Here is a 21,537-nt window from a genome sequence, read left to right on the forward strand (position 1 = left end):
GATAGACAAAGCACACTCAGAATTTGGGTTATTCACAGGATCCTCAGCAGCTTTTTTTTTTTTAATTGTGGACATCTAAAAGTGAATGATTTTTATTTGTGATGCTGTTGTTGCTGGATTGAAAGTTTCCCAAACAAAATATATTTGAAACTGAGCTTCTGAAACCAAATATAATAGATCAGATCTCCACCATAAAAACAAGAGCACAAGTATGGATATTTTCTTTCTATAATTATATGAAGAGATAAAATGATGGGTTTTCTTGCCAACAACATCTAACAACCTTCAAATAAAAAGCTATTAGCCAGCAGAAAGAAATAAGATTTAGGGATGAGGCTGAGGGTTGAGAGTGAGAGATGATGTGAAGTTACAGGAAAATGTGCTATCTCTGAAGCCTCCAATCATCATCGTCATCATCATCATCATCATCTTCTTCTTCATCACCATCATTATCATCTTCTTTTTCTCCATCATTATCATCTTCTTCTTCATCATCATCATCTTTTTCTCTTTCTTCTTCTCCTTCTACTAGTATTTCTTCTTTTTTGAGGAATTAAGGGAATAAGTTAAGCTTATTCACTTATTTTGAGGAGAGCAATTGGGGTTAAATGATTTTCCCAGGGTCCCACAATTAGTGAGTCATTAATAAAACATTTTTTAATAATTGCTTTTTAAATAAAAGCAATATTGAATGTTCTCATTTTTCTAGAAATAACAGAAAAAAATCTTTCAAAAGTTTTTTCTGAGTTAAAAATAAAATGTAGCTTTAATTGCGTCAAAACCATTGAACAATAGGTAACAATGCATGTTAAAAGGTAAGTATGGCATTTTTAATTGACAATAAGCTTTCAAATAGCCTTATAGAAAAATGAAGCCAAATAACAATACAACCAGTGGCTCCCGATTCATTTCAATCCGGTGTAGACTGAATATTAATCATTACCTCCACAGAGTACAAGAAGAACTTTCCTGTAATCTCCTGATGTGTCATCCTAGAAGAAATAATGCAATAGTCAGAAAAATATGTTTTCTTGAAATATTTAGACACTTCCCAACTTAAATGAAGCAAGCACCAGCAGAGCCACCTAGCCTGACAACCCAATCAACAGCCAGAAACTCCTTTTCCCTCTTCATTACTTCTGATTGGGATTTTCTTATTCTTCTTTCTCTTGGGCCACTGTTCCCTGTAACTTCTCCCCTTTGCTTCTTCTCAGGGTTGGTGCTGGTTTTAAGGAAGATGGAAGACCAATGAAGGGGCTATTAGATTAGACCATGGAGAGAGGATTGGTAGTTGAATGAGTAAAAAGAAGGGAGTAAGATGAAAAAGATGTGGAGGTAGAATTGAAATGTGGCAACCACCTGGATATGGGGGAGGAAGAGGAACAGATACTCAAAGAATGAAACAACAAAAGATTGTCTATTTAGAACTGAAAAGGAATCTCAGAGGTCTTTAAGCCAATCTCATTTTGTAAACAAGAAAACTGAGATCTATGAAGGCTACATATTTGGCCCAGGATCACATAGACAATGTGACAGACCTGAAATTTATACCTAGGATTTCTAACCCCCAAAACATTAATCTTTCTATTATAATATTGACATCAATAATAATGTTAACATTTGCATAGCATTTACTATGTGTCAGGTACTCTAGCTAAATGTTCTACAATTATCTAATTTAATCCTCACAACCTTGAAAAGTAGGTGCTGTCTTACAGATGAGGAAACAAACAGATTAAGGACTTCCCCAGGTTCATACAGCTAGGCTAGATTTGAACTTAGACCTGTGCCGTGCCACCTACCTGTCTAAACTATAAAGGAAGAAACTAAATTTGATGATCTCTAAGATGCATTTCTATGATATTACCTTCATTTCTCAATATATCCTTCCTTACCTACTGAGCCATCCTTTATCATAAAGAAGTTTATAAAAAAGCAATTCGGCAAAACCAACCAACCAAATTTGATAATATATTCAGGGTTCTGTATCTATAAAACCTCATGAACAAAAAAGAGGAGGGAAGTACCTCTTCTCATTTCTTCTCATTCCCCTTTTGGTCATTATAATTACACAGGGCTAAGTTATGGAAACTTTTATTCTTTCCAATTACCTTGTTCTAAATTAGGTGGCTCTCTCCAGTTTAACTCTGCATTATTTATGTGGATTTATTTTGTATCTTGAAATTTTGCTAAAGTTGTGAATTATTTCTAGTAGTTTTTTAGTTGATTCTCTAGAATTCTCTAAGTATACTATCATATCATCTGCCAAGAATAATAATTTGGTTTCTTCATTACTTACTCTTAATTTCTTTTTCTTCTCTTGCTAAAGCTAATGTTTCTAATACAAATTGAATAATAACGGTGATAGTGGACAACCTTGTTTCACCCTGATTTTATTGGGAATGTTAACCTACATTATAACATTTTCTCCAACATTTTCTTAAGGGTAGGCAATCAACAAAACAATAGACCAAGCCCTAGTTTAAAGTTTGATGTAAATTCTAACAATGAAAATTTTATAACTGGCCCTAGAGAGCCAGTAAGAGCAGGCTCTTACTACAAGCACACCCCTTCTTGTAGTCACTATGTTCACTTTATTGCCATTTCTGTCTATTCTAGAAGCATATCCATAGCTGACAGATTTTAGGATTTCAAAGCAATGGTTCCACCATGTTAGCAAAATTAGCAGATCATTACAAAATTTTAAGATTTTATAAACTAATTAATAGTCTGGTTTGGTTGACACCTTTGGCAACTACCTTTCTCTATTTGTCAAGGAAGTCAAATGTTTGCTGAGCTAGAGAGTTTTAAACTTTCTAAACTCTCTTTGTCTCCTCTGTTGGAATAACTAATTCACATTGCTTATATTTCTCATTAAAGAATTAGATGATAGGAAGAAAAGATGAGTGGCCATATATTAAGGAAGAAGGAAGACAGGTCAGGTGAATAATCAGAATATTCCACATATCTCCTTGAGATGTCAGGAGAAAATAAGGAAGGACTCCATCCCTTTGGCTGGATCCTCTGTGTTGAAATTTATGTGAAAACATCAGTCACACAGGATGGACAGACAGACATGAATGGTCAGAGATCTACATTATTGAAAGAAGTCTCCAAATTAAAGAGATCACAGATCTGGCCATCTAAGTATTTGAATGAGTTGCTGTGTATATTGTTTTACTTGATTTTTTCATACTTCAATCTTCCTCAGTTCATTTATATTTTCTCATGCTTCTCTGAATTCTTCACATCCACTGTTTTTTATGGCAAATAAATATTCTGTTATGTTAATGTACAACAATTTGTTTAAAAATTCTCCAACTCATGAGCATCTACTTTGTTTTTCTTTTGCATCTACTTTGCTTTTTGTTACCAAAAAATGCATTGGAATAAATATTTTAGTGTAGATTAAATCTTTTCTTCTCTGACTTTCTTAGAGTTTATACCTTGCAGTAGAATCTCTGTGTCAAAAAATATGAGTATTTGATCACCGTTTAGTAAATCTTAATTTCAAATGACTTTCTAAAATAGTTGGACTAGTTCACAACTCCTAACAAATTATTACTATGTCTCTAATTCTATAATCTCCAACACTTGTCTCCATCATTTTTCATCTCTGCCAACTTGACAGATATAAGGTTTAATCTCAGAGTTGAAATCTTTCATTCTTAAAAGCATCTTACTAATATGCAAGAAATTCACTTCACTGGTTATATGGCAAGAACTCCAAATTTGGAAATGACAGGCAGGTTTGCTAACTCAACAAAGATCTAGATTTAAAACTCCCCATCTTGCTGCCTCTCCAAATTGCCATTGCACCCAAAAGACTTAGTGAAGTCATCTGAGTCATAAGCCCTAAACTGAAGCTAAGACTCCAGCAATTAAATAGCATTGTGTAGGGCTCATCTTTAAGTTTTCCTTGGGCTTCTCAAATCCACCAGATCATCAAAGGTTTTAGTGTTGAAAGACATTGGAGATGACGTAGTCCAGTCTCCCCAGTTTTTCAAATCAGAAAACTAAGGCCCAGTTAAATTACTTTTCCAAGATCACAGAGGTGGAAGAATCAGAATTTAAGCCCAGGTACTCCAACTCCAAATCTAGTGCTTTCTTTCCATTCCACCATACTGCCTTTCAAATAGATGACTAAGTGGAAAACAAGGATCCAAAATGATTAAGAAGTTATTTCATATCCCTTAAAGTTCACCTTCATCTTCTTCCCCATAAAGTTAAAACTAGAAGAGGCAGAATTATGTAAGGCTTCAATACCATCATGTCTCCTCCCAATGTTCTTTGCCTAATTCACTTTTCTATTTTAATGGCTTTATTGAAGAAAACAATAACCAATCATATTTTCAGTCTGCAAAAATTGTCAATAGATAAATATGAGCTTAACTTGTGCTATCCTAAACCCCTCCTCTAAAAACACTAAAGTATACATTTTATTCTGCTTTTATACTCACAACAATCATTATGCAAACAAGTCAAGTATCTTCTTCCTTTTAATCTTGCCAAGTCTTTAGAATCAAGGAGAAAGGAAATTCTTAATAATTTCTCTTGTAGATAAGGCAATAATACTGCTATATACCTGCTTGTCCTGGTCAGACCACATCTGAAATAACTGTATTCATTTCTAGAAACCACAGTTTATGAAAGTCAGTCAACCAAGATCTATTAACCATCTACTGTGATCGAGGCACTGAGTTAAGTACTGTGCGAACCCAAAGAGTGCTAAAAGACAGCCTTTTCTCTCAAGGAGTTTTAGGGGGAAACCTTAAGCAACTAACTGTGAACAAACAAAATATATCTATTTGTGATAAATTGGAGATAATCAACAAGAGGTATTAAGTAGGTGGCATATGTCCAAAGAAAGACTACAACTATGATGGCTTGAAGACCATGCCAAATAAGGATCAGTTGAAAGGACTTCAGCTACTTATCCTGAAGAAGAAAAAATTTAGTGGGGAACATGAAATACCTTAAAAGACAATTAGGATTTGTTCTGTTTGATCTCAGAGGGAAGACAGAGGATCAATGAATGTAAACAGCAGATTTCAGGTTGATGTGAGCAACAACAGTTCCTAATAATGGGCTGCTTTCCTAACAAATTTTAAGCAAAAATGTTTTCAAAGAGATGGCTGTGCAGGTATGAGTTTAAATGACTTCTGAGATCCCTTCCAAGTTTCTGTGATCAATTCAAGGATAAAGGAACAAGAAGTTGACTCATTCTCATTAGCATCCAAATTTAATTAAAAACATATTTTCCTATTAGTGTTGCCCTTTCAAGCAAAGTAAGACTTTTCTGATTTACCTTGATGAAAGAATATAGAGACTTTCCATAGAGCCTCTGGAAATGCATCTTTATGTCCACCATGTCAATCTCTGCCCGGGAAACCATTATTCTGATGAGGGTGTCATCATTCGTACCCAAGCCCTAAGAAAGGAAAAGGCAGCAAAATTCAAAACCATAGTCAAACTAAGAATGATGGTTATATGGGTACGTGGGGAATAATGACATCAAACTTCCTTTTTAATTCATTAACCCATGACTGTATAACTCCCCATGTTTTATATGACAACATATGTATCTAATTTGCTTGTGACTAACAATAACCATTCCAAAGTCTTCCAAAATAAGCAGCTATACAGCACAGGATTTAATCACAAGTCCTAGATTCAGGTCCTACCCAAGCCACTTACTAGCTTTGTCATCCTGAGCAAGCTAGCCTAAGAAAGAAATCTAGCCTCTGAATCCCAAGAATCTTAATGAGGTTTCAGCAATCAAAATTTAGAGCAGAATATCTGCAAGACCTAGGGAAAGGAAAGAAAAGAAAGAAAGAAAAAGAGAGTGCAAGAAAAAAAGAAGAGAAAGAAGGAAGGAAAGAAGGAAGGAAGGGAAAGAAGGAGGGAGGAAGGGAGGGAAGGAAGGAAGGAAGGAAGGAAGAAAAAGAGGGAGGGAGGGAGAGAAGGAAGGAAGAAAGGAAAGGAGGAAGAAAGGGAGAGAGAAAAGATGGAACAAAGGAATGGAAAAAAGGGAGAAAGGGAGGAAGGGAGGGGAGGAGGGAGGAAGGATGGAAGAAGGGAGAAGGGAGAGAGGATGGGGAAAGGAGGAGAAGCTATGTTGCTCAGTCCTCAGTGGGGCAGTTCCTACTCATAGAGGTTATTGTTTGTCCCTTCTCCAAGAACACTATGACATCAAGGATATGATGTTATGACACGCAAGTCAGTTGGATTTAAGTGACATAGAGCTGTGCAAAGTCACCAATCTCACTTTTTTCTGCTGACCCTATCTTGGTCCAGTGGCCAGATATAGATCAGGACAACTTAAACCCAAATCATTCTGGTTTTTATAGATTGGCCAATAAAAGGTCTCAGGTCAAGCCCCATTTGGTCTTTGTTTGGGCCCCCATAGTCTCAGAGTGAATATAAGTAACAATTGTTTCTATTTGGGCCTTCCCTCCCAGATTGATTTTTTTTTTTTTGACTAGGTTTTACCTCTTTTTTTTTTTTTTTTTAACCTAGTTCTAATCATTGACTGGACATTGCCTCAGTCACTCATTAAAGATCTTAGACAAGGTCTCCCAGTGCAAAATCCATCCAGGGCCACACCCGTCGCCCTGATCTATATTTGATGACTGGATCCAGATGGCACCTGAGGAAAATGAGGCAGGTGACCTTGCACAGCCCTCCCCAACTTAAATCCATTTCACTTGCATGTCATGGAATCACCTCCTAGAAGTCAAGGTTCTTTTTGAGAACAAAGGATAAACACCATTTTACTAATACATAAGCCATCTGCATTATGGAAGCATTGTGAAGCTGCAGTGAATGGTGGATGTCAAATGCTTTACAAAGTACACCGTAATAAGTAAAAATGATACCATTCCCTGTGCTCTTCTACATGCCTCTTCTGCCCTCCATGCAACCTTCTGTCATTCTACCCCAGTCTACTTCTGTTACCTAATCTCCCTGTTATCCATTTTCCTTTTACTCCTCCCTAAATGATTCTCTAACCTACTCCCCTAAACATCTTTTTTAAACCTTTTTTTCCTTTTTAAATCACCTACTGCACCTCTCCACTTTCTTTCAGCAGAGGGTCTCACTATCCTTTAATGAAGGATGCTTCATTGAAAAACAACTGAGGTCATCACCTACACTTTAGCCTAATTCCCCATCGTCTCCTTTGCTCCTCTCTCTGAAGATGAGACTGCACTATTTTTTTTCAGTACCAGTACCAATTGTGTCCTTGAACTCATCCTCTCCCATCTCTGCAGATTTTTCCCTTCAATCATCCCTTTCTCCCCTTAAATTTCAACTTCCTCTTATCCACTGGCTCTTTTCCCTAATGTCTTCAGCCACCCAAATCTAAAAAAAAAAGAGGGGGGGAGGGAAGACCACATGTTCTCTACAAAATCAAACCTTTGAAAAAAGCTATCTAGTCATTGTCTCTCTCTACTTTCTAGTCACGTCTTGCTCACATAATTTGGCTTCAATCCCACAACTGGTCAGAAGCTTCTCTTTGCAAGATCACCAATGCTCTTTAAGTCCCATTAACCCCTTCCCCTCATCATTTTTTATATCTCTATAGTGTTAAGTATCTTTTCTTTGTGTATACTTCTACCTCCCTTGGTTTCCAATGTGAACATCTATCTCTCTTGGTCTCCTTTGCTGATCCACTATCCATGTCCTGCCCTTTTTGCTTATAAATTAGGGTCCTGTCCTGAGCCCATTTCCCAGTTCTTTCTACACTTTTTCTTTTGGTGATCTCATCAACTACTATGGATTCAACTATCCATGTAGTGTAGATGAGCAATCCATTTAAGAGTCACCTCACCTCCTTCAGGAAGCCATTCATGATTCCCTCAAATGCTCAATACATACCCTGCCCCCCCAAACTGTGATATATATATATATATATATATATATATATATATACATACACACACATACACACACACATATACACACATACACTCACATAGTATTTGTATATGTGAATGGTGTATCCCTCCAGTAAAATTAAACCTTTTTGAAGGCAGCATCTATTTCATTTTTGTTTTTATACTTTGTCTAAGTACTTTTGCAGTGCAGGATGCTACCTGATATATGTTCATGTGGTCAGTTGTATCAACTCTTCCTAACCACATTTGGGGTTTTCGTGGCAAAAGTATTGGAGTCATCTGCCACTTCCTTCTCTGGTTCATTTTCCAGATGAGGAAAAGGAGGCAAAGAAGGATCACACAAGTCTGGACTCAGTGTAAGACTTTAGTTTATACCCAAGCAAAGAAGGCAGGACATGGAGAATGACTAGAGTGAATCCAGATTTGAACTCATGAAGACGAATCTTCCTGATTCCAAGCCCAGTGATCTATTCACTATACCAACTAGAAGCTCACCTGACACATAGTAGATTTTTAATAAACATTTGTTGACTGATTCCTTACCTTCATTGATTTGTAAAGCTCTTCAGCAAAATATGCAGATTTATTCCTCATGCATTTTACTAGAGGGAGAAAAAAGGCAGTAGAAACAGATTGCAGATGAAATCATGAAAATAACACTAATGATACAGATCACTATATAGCACTTTAAGGTGTGTGAAGATGAAAAATGTTCCCTAGGACAAACTGTTCCACAACAAGCTATCAAGCAGCATTGCTTGATCCCCTTAAGTGAGAAGCTTTGACCATCCAATGTTCTCTGGGAATAAATAAATCAATGGGATAGGTCATGTTCCAGTACTTTTTTCCTTTTGGTGAATTAAGTTGGGGATCCACAGAATAAGGAATTTGTAATTAGATATAGTCAGTGTATTAGTTTGTTCTATGTCGTTATACTGCTTTGTAATACAGGATGGATCTTTAAGGAGAAGAAATTAGGAAATGACTGGAATGTTGTTTGTTTTTAAAGCAACACAAACATATTTAATTTTTAAACTGTCCAGAGGAAAAAAATTGCCCTCAATCTTGTTACTTGTTCAGCAGAAAGAATAATGGCTCTGAAATCAGAGGAACTAGTCTCAATTCTGCTGCCCATGTTCCCTTATAACCCAAAGCAAATTTCTTAAACTTCCCAAGCCTCAGTTTGTTCATCTGTAAGATAATAAGGTTAAGCTAAATGTCCTCTAAAGTCCTTTTCACTTCTAGATCTAGGATCTTATGATGCTTGACAAAAAAGGAATAAAAATCATTTAAAAACCCAAGAGTGAAGAAAGTTTCAAAATGACTAGTTAAACTCTAAGATTATCTCACATCCTCTCTGACCTTTAGAGGAAGGTGTGCAGAGAGAAACTAAATCCCTAGATGACGACTTTATGCTAGATGATACTTAGAAAAAATAAACAGAGGCTAAAAAATCTTGTTTAAAATCTAGATAGGAACCCAAAGTAGTTTAAACAACTTAAATAAAGAAACATATTCCCACACCATTAAAAAAAAAAAAAAACTACTAGTAATATGAACAAGAACATGAAAGGATCAGTCACTATTTTTTTTCCCTTTAAGAATTGTCAAAAAAAAAAAAAAAAAAAAAAAGCAAATTCTCACCTATTGCCAGTAAAGCATTTTCAAAGTTGCCAGATGTCTCAGATTTAATGCTCTGCTCAATATCCTTGTTGCAAATTCTCTTGTATTCATCAAACACTATATTTTAGGAACAAACAACATTAACAATGAGACACAATTTTTTTTTTTGCACATTTCTAATATGGGGACTTATTTTGTTTGATGCTTGTTATCACAAAGTTGTTTTTTGGGATTTTTTTTTTCCAGGAGTGAGGATCTGGGAGAAAGAAAAATAAATGCTTGGTAATTGGGGGAAAATTAGTTACATTAAAAATGGTAACAAAAAAGATGTAATAAAATGGGCACTTAAACAAGCAAACAAACCAGGAACCTATACTAGTAAATCTTCAGTTATTTTTAGGAGAAGGAAACATTTTGCCACTGAGTAGGTATTTGGTTTGCTGGCTCATTGCTTCCTTGGTCAGCTAAATGTGCATTTGCTTGAATTCCTGGCTTGGGCATTAACTTCTGGCCTCATTTTTTTCTCTTAGCAAGTGAAAACTGAAGCCATTTAGTCCCCTCACTAATTAGTGTTTCAATAAGAACTAGCTGTTTCTTTCAATTCTTTTTAATAGACCAAGGCATAATTAGATTTTCCTCAATTATTTGCCAAGTGTATCCAGCTGTCACTAGTGTGTTCCTACTGGTGCTTCTCTGCTCCCTCTGGATCCAGCCACACCAAATATTCAGAAACAAATGATGGTATTTGACTTTCCAAATGCTTTTCACAGCATCTGTTTCTCAGTCCTCAAACACAAAAGTTCCCTAACTTTCCAGTCCCCAGACTTATGAAGCCTGCCACAGTTGTTTCCAAGACATTCCCTTTAAAGGTATTTCTAGGACATCACCACCAGAGGGAGATTTATGTTACTGAAAACAAAAACAAAAACAAACAAAAACACACTGGGGAACAAATGAGAGTTTACAATCTCAAAGCTGATAAATCCATAAATATTTCTTTGCAGCAGTAATTATCTATTGGTAGCATCCAAGCATGTGGGATAATTTAAAACTTCAAAATAAGATTGCTTCTATTCAAGTTTTTAGTTTGTACGTATGTATAGTTTACCAAACATTCCATTTAGTGTGTAATGTTTCCCATGAGCTACATAAAATACGTAATTGGAAAACCATGAATTTGTGCTTCTAAAGTTTGCCAGAGCTATTGCCTAAAATGTCATATGTGAAAGATAAAATACCTCATTACATTTCTTTTGCCTCTTAGAATAGAAAAAGTGATTATAGTCTTTCTTTTGTGATTCCATAGCATATTTTCTCTAAAGAACTCAAAAGCACACTGCAAAAATCAGATAAGAATCTGAACTTCAGTTGAATGAGAGATTGAAAAACACACATTAAAAAAAATTACAATTAGTCATCTGTTCATCTCATTAGTATATCTCCTAAAGAAGCACCTCAATTACTTTAAATGGCTTAAGTACTATTCAAATATAACTATCACTAACATTTATATTTTCCTTCCTGAATATTAAAGAATACTTTAAAAAACTGAATCAAAATACTATCTTGAGATTGCTGATATATTAAGTTAGTGACTTAACTGTAAAGATTATTTCCCAAAAATACATACCAAAGAGAGTCTGAGTACATTATTCATGAACATTAATCATACATTAATAATTAATAATAAATGTTATTATTCTGATTGATTTTGCTACATACAATACATGGTAGATAGTGCTGGGCAAACATCAGACCATGTTCTTCCCCAGAACCTGGGGGATTAGAGAATGAGAAAAAATCATGAGACTCACCCATGGTCTCCTAATTAGTCAGTGGTAGATACTGGACTTAAGTCTAGGGCTTCTGCTCAAGGTCTAATTTGATTTCCATATGGCTAGCTGCTTTCTGTAATGTTCCTACTTTGCATTCATTGGTGTGGAACCTGCTGCTAATGCAGATTGCAAACTCTCTATAATTTAGTGAACCATCTTTGAAGTTGCTGTGACCAAAAAACACAGCATACAGAATTCAGCCAGTCTGATGATGAGGTTCCCCATACACAGCAAGGCTGATGTCCACATAACATACATTCAGTCCATCACAAAAGCCCCAAGATGAAGTTTTGATAGGGTGTGCTAGATTTTGTACTCTAGCAACATAGCTTTGGAGAACCTATAGTCACCTCTACATATGATCTACATGTTATAGGTTTACATGCCTATGGAGGCACATAGTCTAACCCAGAAGAAACTGGTGTGGGGAAATGAAGTGCATTGCCTAAGATTATATAAGTAAAGGAAGCAGCAGAACTAACACTTGATGTAAATTTATCCATTATAGTACTATTAATAAAGTATTGAATAAAATAGGAAAATATTCATAATACATGTAAAGCTGAATTCATATTTCAATGTAGTTATAAAGAAAATATAGCTCAAAACTCTTGAAGACAATGCCAATCCTTATTAATAATCAAAAAGTAAAATAATTTTGACATGCTACCTCACAGCTGTTTGACTGATAAAAAACATCAGTGAAACTCGGCACTGTCAGGATTGTGAAGAAATATGTATCCTCATTCACTGATGGTAGAATTCAAAACTTGTGGAATCACTTTAGAAAACATTTCCCAAAAAATTTATTGCAACATGCAGTAACTGTTACAAAAAAGAATCATACCTTTTGACCCAATAATAAATTCATTTAGGTATATGGCCTAAAAGATTTATCAAAAACAACTTTTTAATAAAGAGTTTTCTGATTAAAGATTATTACAGCAGCATTATTTGTAGCTGGAAAAAAAAACCAACCCTCCCAACCACCACCACCCACCAAATGACACTGAATATTCAACAGCAAAAGAATGATTAAATAAATCATGCTACCTTGATGCAATAGAATATACTATAATGCCATTAAAAACAAGTGTCATTGATTCATTGTTGGTGGAGTTGTGAACGAATCCAACCATTTTGGAGAGTAGTTTGGAACTATGCTCAAAAAGTTATCCAACTGTGCATACCCTTTGATCCAGCAGTGTTACTACTGGGATTATATCCCAAAGAGATTATAAAGAAGGGAAAGGGACCTGTATGTGCACGAATGTTTGTGGCAGCCCTTTTTGTAGTGGCTAGAAACTGGAAACTGAATGGATGTCCATCAGTTGGAGAATGGCTGAATAAATTGTGGTATATGAAAATTATGGAATATTACTGTTCTGTAAGAAATGACCAACAGGATGATTTCAGAAAGGCCTGGAGAGACTTACACGAACTGATGCTGAGTGAAATGAGCAGGACCAGGAGATCATTATATACTTCAACAACAATACTAGATGATGACCAGTTCTGATGGACCAGGCCATCCTCAGCAACGAGATCAACCAAATCATTTCTAATGGAGCAGTAATGAACTGAACTAGCTATACCCAGAAAAAGAACTCTGGGAGATGACTAAAAACCATTACATTGAATTCCCAATCCCTATATTTATGCCCACCTGCATTTTTGATTTCCTTCACAAGCTAATTGTACAATAATTCAGAGTCTGATTCTTTTTGTACAGCAAAATAATGTTTTGGTCATGTATACTTATTGTGTATCTAAGTTATATTTTAATATATTTAACATCTACTGGTCATCCTGCCATTTAGGGGAGGGGGTGGGGGGGGTAAGAGGTGAAAAATTGGAACAAGAGGTTTGGCAATTGTTAATGCTGTAAAGTTACCCATGTATATATCCTGTAAATAAAAGGCTATTAAATAAAAAAAATAAAAAATTAAAAAAAAAAAAGTGTCAGTAGTATAGAGAAATCTAGAGAAGTCTTTATGAAATAATGCAAATACAAAATAACAATATGAAATAATACAAAATAAAAAACCACCACAGCCAGAAGCACGAAGTATACACTAAATATAATCATAAGAAAAGAATGACAATGAACAAAGAATCCTGGTAGAGATTTAGTGAAAGTGACAAAAGAGCCATTTATTGTGGATGTTGAAATTAATATAAATATAAATTAGTTACTAAGAAAGTTTATGTGTTATGTGTTAATGCACAAGATTAAATTTTTAATCATTTAATTAAAAAAATAATCAAGAGTTTTACCATGAAGTAGGTGATTTCGGTTCCTAGAACAGAGAACGTTTAGGAATTTATCCTCATTGGTCCCCCATCTTGCCTCACCAGCCTCATACAGTGCCTAATGTGAGTTAAAACACATGAAAGGGTCAGATTCTTCACAGCTCTAAGACCTGGGGTTACATATTTTCCCAAACCCAAATAGAGATGTACTGGTTGGAAGCCATACATTTGAAAAATAGGAGCTGTTTATTGTCTCTAGTATAAAATTTAAATTTTAAAACCCTTCACAAATTGGCCTCAACTTCACTTTTTAGTCTTATATGTCTCTCCATCAACCTTGTCTCTGTCCTTCTTATAATAGAAAAAGTGATTATAGTCTTTCTTTTGTGATCCCATAGCATATTTTCTCTAAAGAACTCAAAAGCACACTGCAAAAATCAGATAAGAATCTGAACATCAGTTGAATGAGAGATTGAAAAACACACATTAAAAAAAATTACAATTAGTCACCTGTTCATCTCGTTAGTATATCTCCTAAAGAAGCACCTCAATTACTTTAAATGGCTTAAGTACTATTCAAGTATAAGTATCACTAACACTTATATTTTCCTTCCTAAATATTAAAGAATACTTTAAAAAACTGAATCAGAATACTGTCTTGAGATTGCTGATATATTAAGTTAGTGACTTGACTGTAAAGATTATTTCCCAAAAATACATACTATATGCATTAGCACTTCATCTCCCACCTCTATACAGGTTTTTCTACAAAAATGAAATCTTCCTCTTCCCTTCTGCCTCAAAGAAGCCATCCCTTTCTTCAAGACTCAGCTTAAACAGTCCCTTCTATATGAAACCTTTCTTGATTATTCAGTTATTTCAACTTCCTTAAGTACTATGTGTTAATTTATATTTATTATTTATTTATGCTGTATATACTTCTATACCTTTTTGTCTCTTCCATTAGAATGTTAACTGGTTGGATATTTTCCTTCTTTCTTGTTAGCTAACATTCTGTTAGCTAGTTGGGATGGTTTTATTTTTTTGCTTTTAGATCCTGGACTACCAGCACCTAGCACATAGTAGGCAATTAATAAATATTTATGAATTACCTCCATGATCCAGGAAAAGTTCAATGAAAATGCCCAATCAGCAAATACAAAGATAGTGTCCACTGAACTCTTTTGTTGTGTGGGGTTCTTCTTAAAGTAGACTTTTCTTTTTCTTACTTGTTGGTTTCTTCCTTTTTAAGTTTGTTGAGTTTTATTGTTAATGTATTTTTCCCCAAAATAATCAAAACCATATTATTTAGAGAGATGTAACTAACTACTATTTTGTCTGAGGAAAATCCCAAGAAATGCAACCTAAGTAAGGAGCTGGGAGTGCAATGACTTGTAAATTACTGCTATGGAATTCACAAAAATCCCAATTGCCTCTACTGATTAGTTCTCTTCCCTCTAGCTCCATCCATCTTTCTTGGACTTAAACCCCAACCATTATATTTCCAATTCTACAGGCAAATAAATATCAACTCTGCCATTCACCCTTCCCAAGAGGCAAAGAAGGGTTTGACCCTTGTCTCTCACATTGGCACTGATCAAATCCATTCAATTATGCCTTTTCATGTCAGTAAAGGACATTCTTCCCACCACCTTTTAAAACTAGGCTCATCAACATACAGTTGTACTATAGAATATTACAACTTTTAAAATTGAGAGACTTTAAAAGTCATCTACTACAACCAATTAGCTAATTTAAGAATCCCCTTTACACAATTTCTATTAAGTTGGAAGTTCCCTAATTGTGCCTGAACATTTCCAATGAGATACTGACTATCTTATAAGGCATACATTTTTATTTTTAGAGCAGCTTTGGAGATAGTATGGTACAGAAGATGGAGACCTAGAGAAAGGAAGACCTGGGTTCAAATCCCATCTTTGACACATAATTGCTGTGTAATTAATACTAGGTAAAACAATTAGCCTCTTAGTGCTCCCAGGCAACTTTCAAGATCATAAGTCAATAAAGAAGGTACAGATCTACCTTGGGAGAAGGAATTTCCTCATCAGGCATTTTCTATGCCAATGAAATCACAGTTCCAGTCCCTATTCCCTATGAACAATTTTTTTTCCTTATAATAAGCCAAAATTTGGCTTCGTTTTAAGTCTATATAGTAGTTCTAATTTTGCCCTCTGGTGCTGAGGGAAATCGCTCAAACACTGACAACCACCACTGTGCACTGCATTTAAGACCTAGTAGATTCTTTTTAAATTTGAAAATGTATCAATTAAAAATACATTTGTTTACTGCCTTTCATAAATATTCAATAAAATTCCAGAGGAGCAGCAAAAACGCACACTTGAATTTGAGAAATTTGTTTAATCAGAGGGAAGGGAAAGGAAATAAGCATTAGTACCTAATTAGTGCAAGACCCTATGCTAAGCACTTTATAAATATTATCTTACTTGATCTTCACAACAACCCTAAGAAGTGGGTGCTGTTATTATTACTATTACATAGCTGAGGAAACTGAGGCAAATTGAGGTTAAGTGATTTGTTCAGGATCTCACAGCCAGCTTTGAACATGAGGCTCAGGTCTTCCTAACTCCAAGTCCAGTGCTCTATCCATTGTGACACCTAGTCGTTTATCAGCAGTTTAAATATCTTTCCTTCCTCCACATTTTTGGTCTGACGGCAATTTCCCCTATCACAACTTCTGGGTGAAGTAAGTGAAAATTACCCATCGATCAATTAACTAATAAGCATTTATTTAGACCTTACTATGTCCCAAGCAATAAGCTAATCACTGGACAAGAAACCAGCTTCTATTTACTTCATAGCAGGTAAAAAAAGAGCAAACCAGGCACATGGATGGAGAAAAAGTAGAGAATTACCAACCTGGGCATCCTGCTTTACAAGGTCATCATCTAGGTAATTTCCTTGATCTCTTCCCCCCTGAAAACAAAAGGAAACAACAATTATCATTGAAGCAGATTTTCATTAAAGTCTTCAAACTGGATTATTTTATACTGATCTATTTTCTTAAATTCTCAAGGTCATTTTATCATATCAGTGAAAGCTAAAAGGGATATTGGAAATCATCCAACTCAACACCTTTTCTTAGATATGAAATAGTCTAAAATTGATAATATGTATAAAGCAGTGGCAAGAACTCATGAGTCTTGTTTTTTAAACATAAACCATAGTCCTTTACTTCAAGGATCTGATAGTCTAATAGGGAAGATGACACCTGAGAAGATAATTAATGATCCAAGTAAATGAGAATTACCAAATGAGCAATATGAAGAATAAAAGAGAAGGGAAATTCCAAAAAGGTTATAGGTTCAGAGACATAGTCTTAGAAGTTATCTAGTCCAACTTCCTTCTTTTACAGAGGGGGAAAATGAGGCACAGAAAAAGGTTTATTTGGAGTCAGAAGACCCAAATTAAAGCCCCAACTCTGCTTCTCACTGTTCTATTGCCTCAGGTAGTTACTTCCCCCTATCTGGTCCTAAGTTTGAATTAAATGTCTTCTAAGATCCTTGTTGGCTTTAGAATGGTGATCCTCTGAACAAAGAGGTTAGATTGCACCTGAGCCTTGAAGGACAGTTAGGCCAGAAAGGGGAAAGCATTTTAAAATGGGAAAATGGTTTGAACAAAATGGCAGTCAAAAAAGAATAAACATGTTTAAAAATAAGGATATTAATTCACGGATGGAGATAAAAGGGAGATAAAGATAAGAAGGCAAGTTACAGTTACAGTCAAATTTCAAACAACCTTGAATGCTAGACGGGAAGTCACTAAAGGTTTTTGACCATTAAGATCAAAAATCAAAGCAATTGATTTCTCTATCTCTATTCTTAATGCCATCATTCTTCTCAAAACTCCATTTGGAATCTCCAGCATCTTTTTGACTTTTCTTTCTCTTTTACCAAACCAATCAAGTTATTTTAATTATTTTTTTAAAATATTTCAAAACATCTCTCATATTTCTTCTTCATTTCCGGTATCCATTTTCCATCTAAAAATCCAGAGAGAGGTCTTAACTAAATATATCATTATGGGAGTCTTTAGCTATCAGAGCTAAGAGGTGAAGCTAAGAGAATGGATGAGAATTCTGAGGGAATTTGTAGAAAGATGAACAGAAAGCTGACTTGTGATTTAATTTTATTTGAGTTTGGGTCTCCTTATCTCACCCAAGCTGAAAGCACAGCAGCAACTGCTCTTTGTTGTTTGTTTGTTTGTTTGTCTTTGCTTGAAGAACTCCAATATGGGGAAGTCCCACCACCTTCCAAGGCAGCCTATTCTTTTTCCCCCCCCTCAATAGTATTTTGTTTTTTCAAATACATTTTTTCAACATTCATTTTTGTAAGATTTTGTGTTCCAAATCTTTCTCCCTCCCTTGTTTACCTCCCCCTTCCCCGAGACAGCAAATAATCTGATATAAGTTAAATATATGACATCTATTTCAACATATTTCCATGAAAAAAAAAAAGCTGAAAATGCATGATTAAATCTACATTCAGTCTCCATAGTATTCTCTCTGGACATGAGTAACATTTTCCATTCCATGTCTATTGAAATTGACTTCAATAACCATCTTGTTGAGAAGAGCCAAGTCTATCTCAGGTGATTATCATATGTATGATGTAGTGATCATTACTATGTAAATTTTTTTCCTGTTTCTGCTCCCTTCAATCAACATTAGTTCCTGGAAAGCCTTCCCATGATCTCTTTGGGAATCAGAGCCAGTAAGGACATTGCTGCATCCAGTTTTATAGTCCTTTGGGCATAGTTCCAAATTGCTGTCTAAAATGGTTAGATCAATTCACAACTACCCCAACAATTCATTAGTGTCTCAGTTTTCTCACATCCTCTCCAATATTTATCATTATCTTTTCCTATCATCTTACCCAATCTGAGAAGTGTGGAGTGGGACCTTACAGTTTTCTTAATTGCATTTCTCTAATCAATAGTGATTTCAAATATTTTTTCAAATGAGTTAGAAATGGCTTTAATTTCTTGATCTGAAAATTGTCTGTTAATATTCTCTGGCCATTTATCAATTGGGAAATGACTTGTATTCTTATAAATTTGAGTCAGTTCTCTACATATTTTGGAAATGAGGCCTTTATCAGAAAAACTGACTATAAAAATTGTTTTCCTCCAGCAACCACTGTTTATTGTCTACTGATATATCTGTCTCTTCAAATGTTACTTAATTCAGTTCATAAAGAAGCCAGGATTTATTCAGATTTATTCAGTATAGACGTTCTCTTTACTAATCCATGCAATCCTTTATCAGATGATATGATTTAGAGCTTGAAATGGTCATCTGAATGGTCACCACTTGTTACCTTTTCATTTCTTACATGAGAAACCTGAGAGCCATAGAGATGGAAGGACTGCCAATGAACTCATAGATAATAACTAGTGGAGCTATCACTGACCCCAAGTCCTCTGACCCTAAAGCTAATATTCCTGTTACCTCCTGACAGAAACAATAATATCCTGATAAACAGCTCTTTGGTAACAGGGTACTGTGCGAATAGTTAGGCTAATCTGTGGATGAATCAATGTTACTAAAATGCCAGGTCCTGGGACCAAGAAAGACCAAAAAATGTCAACAGTCCCTGCCCTCAAGGAACTTACATTCTATTAGAGAATCAAGAGTCATTTCTATGGAATAATTAGCCATCAGGACAACTTTTAGTATTATTAAATAATATTTTACACTTGGCTTACCCATTAGGAAAGAGTATCTTTAAAGAAATATATCCTGTCCAATCAAAATTATATCCCCTGCCCCTAAAGTATTTGACTTACCGATGAAAGAGACACAAGTACTCTCTGGAACATGAAAGAAGTATCAGAGCGAATGTCTTCTTCAAGAGTTTTTCCATATTCTGTCCCCCAAAAAAATATTATTAGCAACATACCAGAAACATGAAAAAAATAACCAACTACTGAAATAGTTCCTTTGCCATCTCAGGGATATTTATCTTCTCCATGCCCTATCTTCTGATATAGCCTAATTATCTGTTCATATCCTTTGATCATTTGTCAACTGGAGAATGACTTGTATTCTTATAAATTTGAATCTGTTGTCTAAATATTTTGGAAATGAGGCCCTTATCATAAAGATTGGCTGTAAAAATTGTTTCTCGGCAGCAGCCACTGCTTATTGGCACAGGAGTTTTAATCTGTTCCATTTTCTGCCTGGGCCAGTTTACCCCTCCTCAGGCAGCCCACAATATTCATTTTTGGCCAAGTAATATAGATCAACTTGATCCATTGGTTTCTAGTATAAAAGATGTTTGAATTCCTAAGAGAGTAGAAGATTCTCCCAGGTCCTATTGAGAAGATGGAGGGGGGGAGGAAACTGTCTACATTCTCCTGTGAAACCTCACTATGGGAAATGATTCAAGTGCTCAGTGAATCTGATTCTGGGAATTACTTTTTTACCATTTTGATTTCAGTGTTGACTCCAGCCCATTATCTGTTGAGTAAATCAACAGAATTAAGTCACCAGAGAATTTTCTTACAGGTAGTACTAAGAGGTATTGCAAAAGAAACAAATCCCAGAGGATATTTCCAAGAATTCTAATGCAGTTTTTGGCTGCGCTTCTTCAAAACTGAAAGCTTTCTTCAAATCAACTTAACAAACCTTTGGGTTCTTTTTTTTTTTAATGACATTTTATATATAAAGCACTCTCCTGAGAATTAGGGATACAAAGATTAGAAAAACAGCTCCTGCCAGCATATTGAATTTATTATTTTTAAAACTAAACTTAATATTTTCCTCAAAACTGAGCCCCTAATTCAACTCCCTGAGCATTTGTTAAGTTGTTACTTGTAATTTCCACCCAAATTCCCTTTGTTTATTGATAATATCACAATATTTAATAATAATAATAGGTAGCATTTATATAGTGCCTACCATGTGCCAGGCACTATGCTAAGCACTTTATAAATAGTATCATTTAATTTTCACAACAACTCTGTAATATAATGTCATCATTTCCCTTTTGCAGCTGAAGAAAACCAAGGCAAACAGCCTTGCCCAAACTCCAGCGTAAATGTCTGATGCAAGTTTGAACATAGGCTCAGCACTGGACTACCTTGCTATCTTTAAGGCTGACTTCATTAAGATCATCTTTCTTTCCTTTTGTCTTCTATAGTCAATCAGTTGCCAAAACCAGTTCATTCCATATCTGCCATCTTTTCCTTCCCCTTTTCTATTTCTACTGTAGCCATTCTAATTCAGCATCTCATTACAGAGACACAGAATTCTAGAGTTAAAAAAGACCACAGCAGTCATCTGATAAAATTTCTATTCCAAAGAGAATCACTCACTTCAATGGCATACCTGATCATGTTAATACCCATCACCTTATCAAATAACACTTGGCACAAGCCTTTCACAGAGCAGGCACTTAAATGTTTCTTGAATTAATTTTAGCCTTCGTTTTGTATTAAGGAATAACTTCTCAACTTTTGGTGGACTAAAAACCTTAAAACAAGCTGTGTAGCTTTATGAATCTCCACCCAAAGATTGGATAGTTTAAACACTGAAATGCCTGGAGAAAAAATAATGATTACAGATGATTCCTCAAGGTTTCTTCCAGGTCAATGATTTTATGAAGAAAGATTCATAGTGAATAAGCATCTACAGCCAGTCCCTATTAATTGAGGGTTCTTTAATAAGGCTACTTACCTCGTTTGTAAGTCTCATTGATTTCTCGAATCTCCTGTGGGGTCCGGGAAGCCAAAATTTCAATCAAGCAGCCCTCATCTGTGCCAGCACCCTAAATGAACAATCCAAAGAAAAGGTATGTTGTAGATAGTTCAAATGTCAACAGATTTACAGAACATGAGATGCTGATGTACTTAGTAATTTACTAATCAAATAAAAATAGAAGGAAGAT

General features: G+C 35.2%; 1 protein-coding gene across 2 annotated transcripts in view; it reads right to left on the reverse strand.

The window, feature by feature from the left end:
• Nucleotides 1–747: 747 nt before the first annotated feature.
• ANXA4 (annexin A4) overlaps nt 748–21,537 on the reverse strand; it is a 49,474-nt gene continuing 28,684 nt past the window's right edge. For both annotated transcript variants that reach the window (XM_023494681.2, XM_012539920.3), the window contains exons 6-13: nt 21,327–21,417; nt 19,436–19,515; nt 16,508–16,564; nt 13,634–13,727; nt 9,543–9,638; nt 8,442–8,500; nt 5,309–5,431; nt 748–992 (exon numbers count right to left, since the gene is read on the reverse strand). In XM_023494681.2, the coding sequence (XP_023350449.1) occupies nt 933–992; nt 5,309–5,431; nt 8,442–8,500; nt 9,543–9,638; nt 13,634–13,727; nt 16,508–16,564; nt 19,436–19,515; nt 21,327–21,417 (660 nt within the window). In that variant the 3' untranslated portion in view covers nt 748–932. The remainder of the gene's footprint in view (nt 993–5,308; nt 5,432–8,441; nt 8,501–9,542; nt 9,639–13,633; nt 13,728–16,507; nt 16,565–19,435; nt 19,516–21,326; nt 21,418–21,537) is intronic.

Source organism: Sarcophilus harrisii, chromosome 2, assembly GCF_902635505.1.
Source record: "Sarcophilus harrisii chromosome 2, mSarHar1.11, whole genome shotgun sequence".
NCBI lineage: Eukaryota > Metazoa > Chordata > Mammalia > Dasyuromorphia > Dasyuridae > Sarcophilus > Sarcophilus harrisii.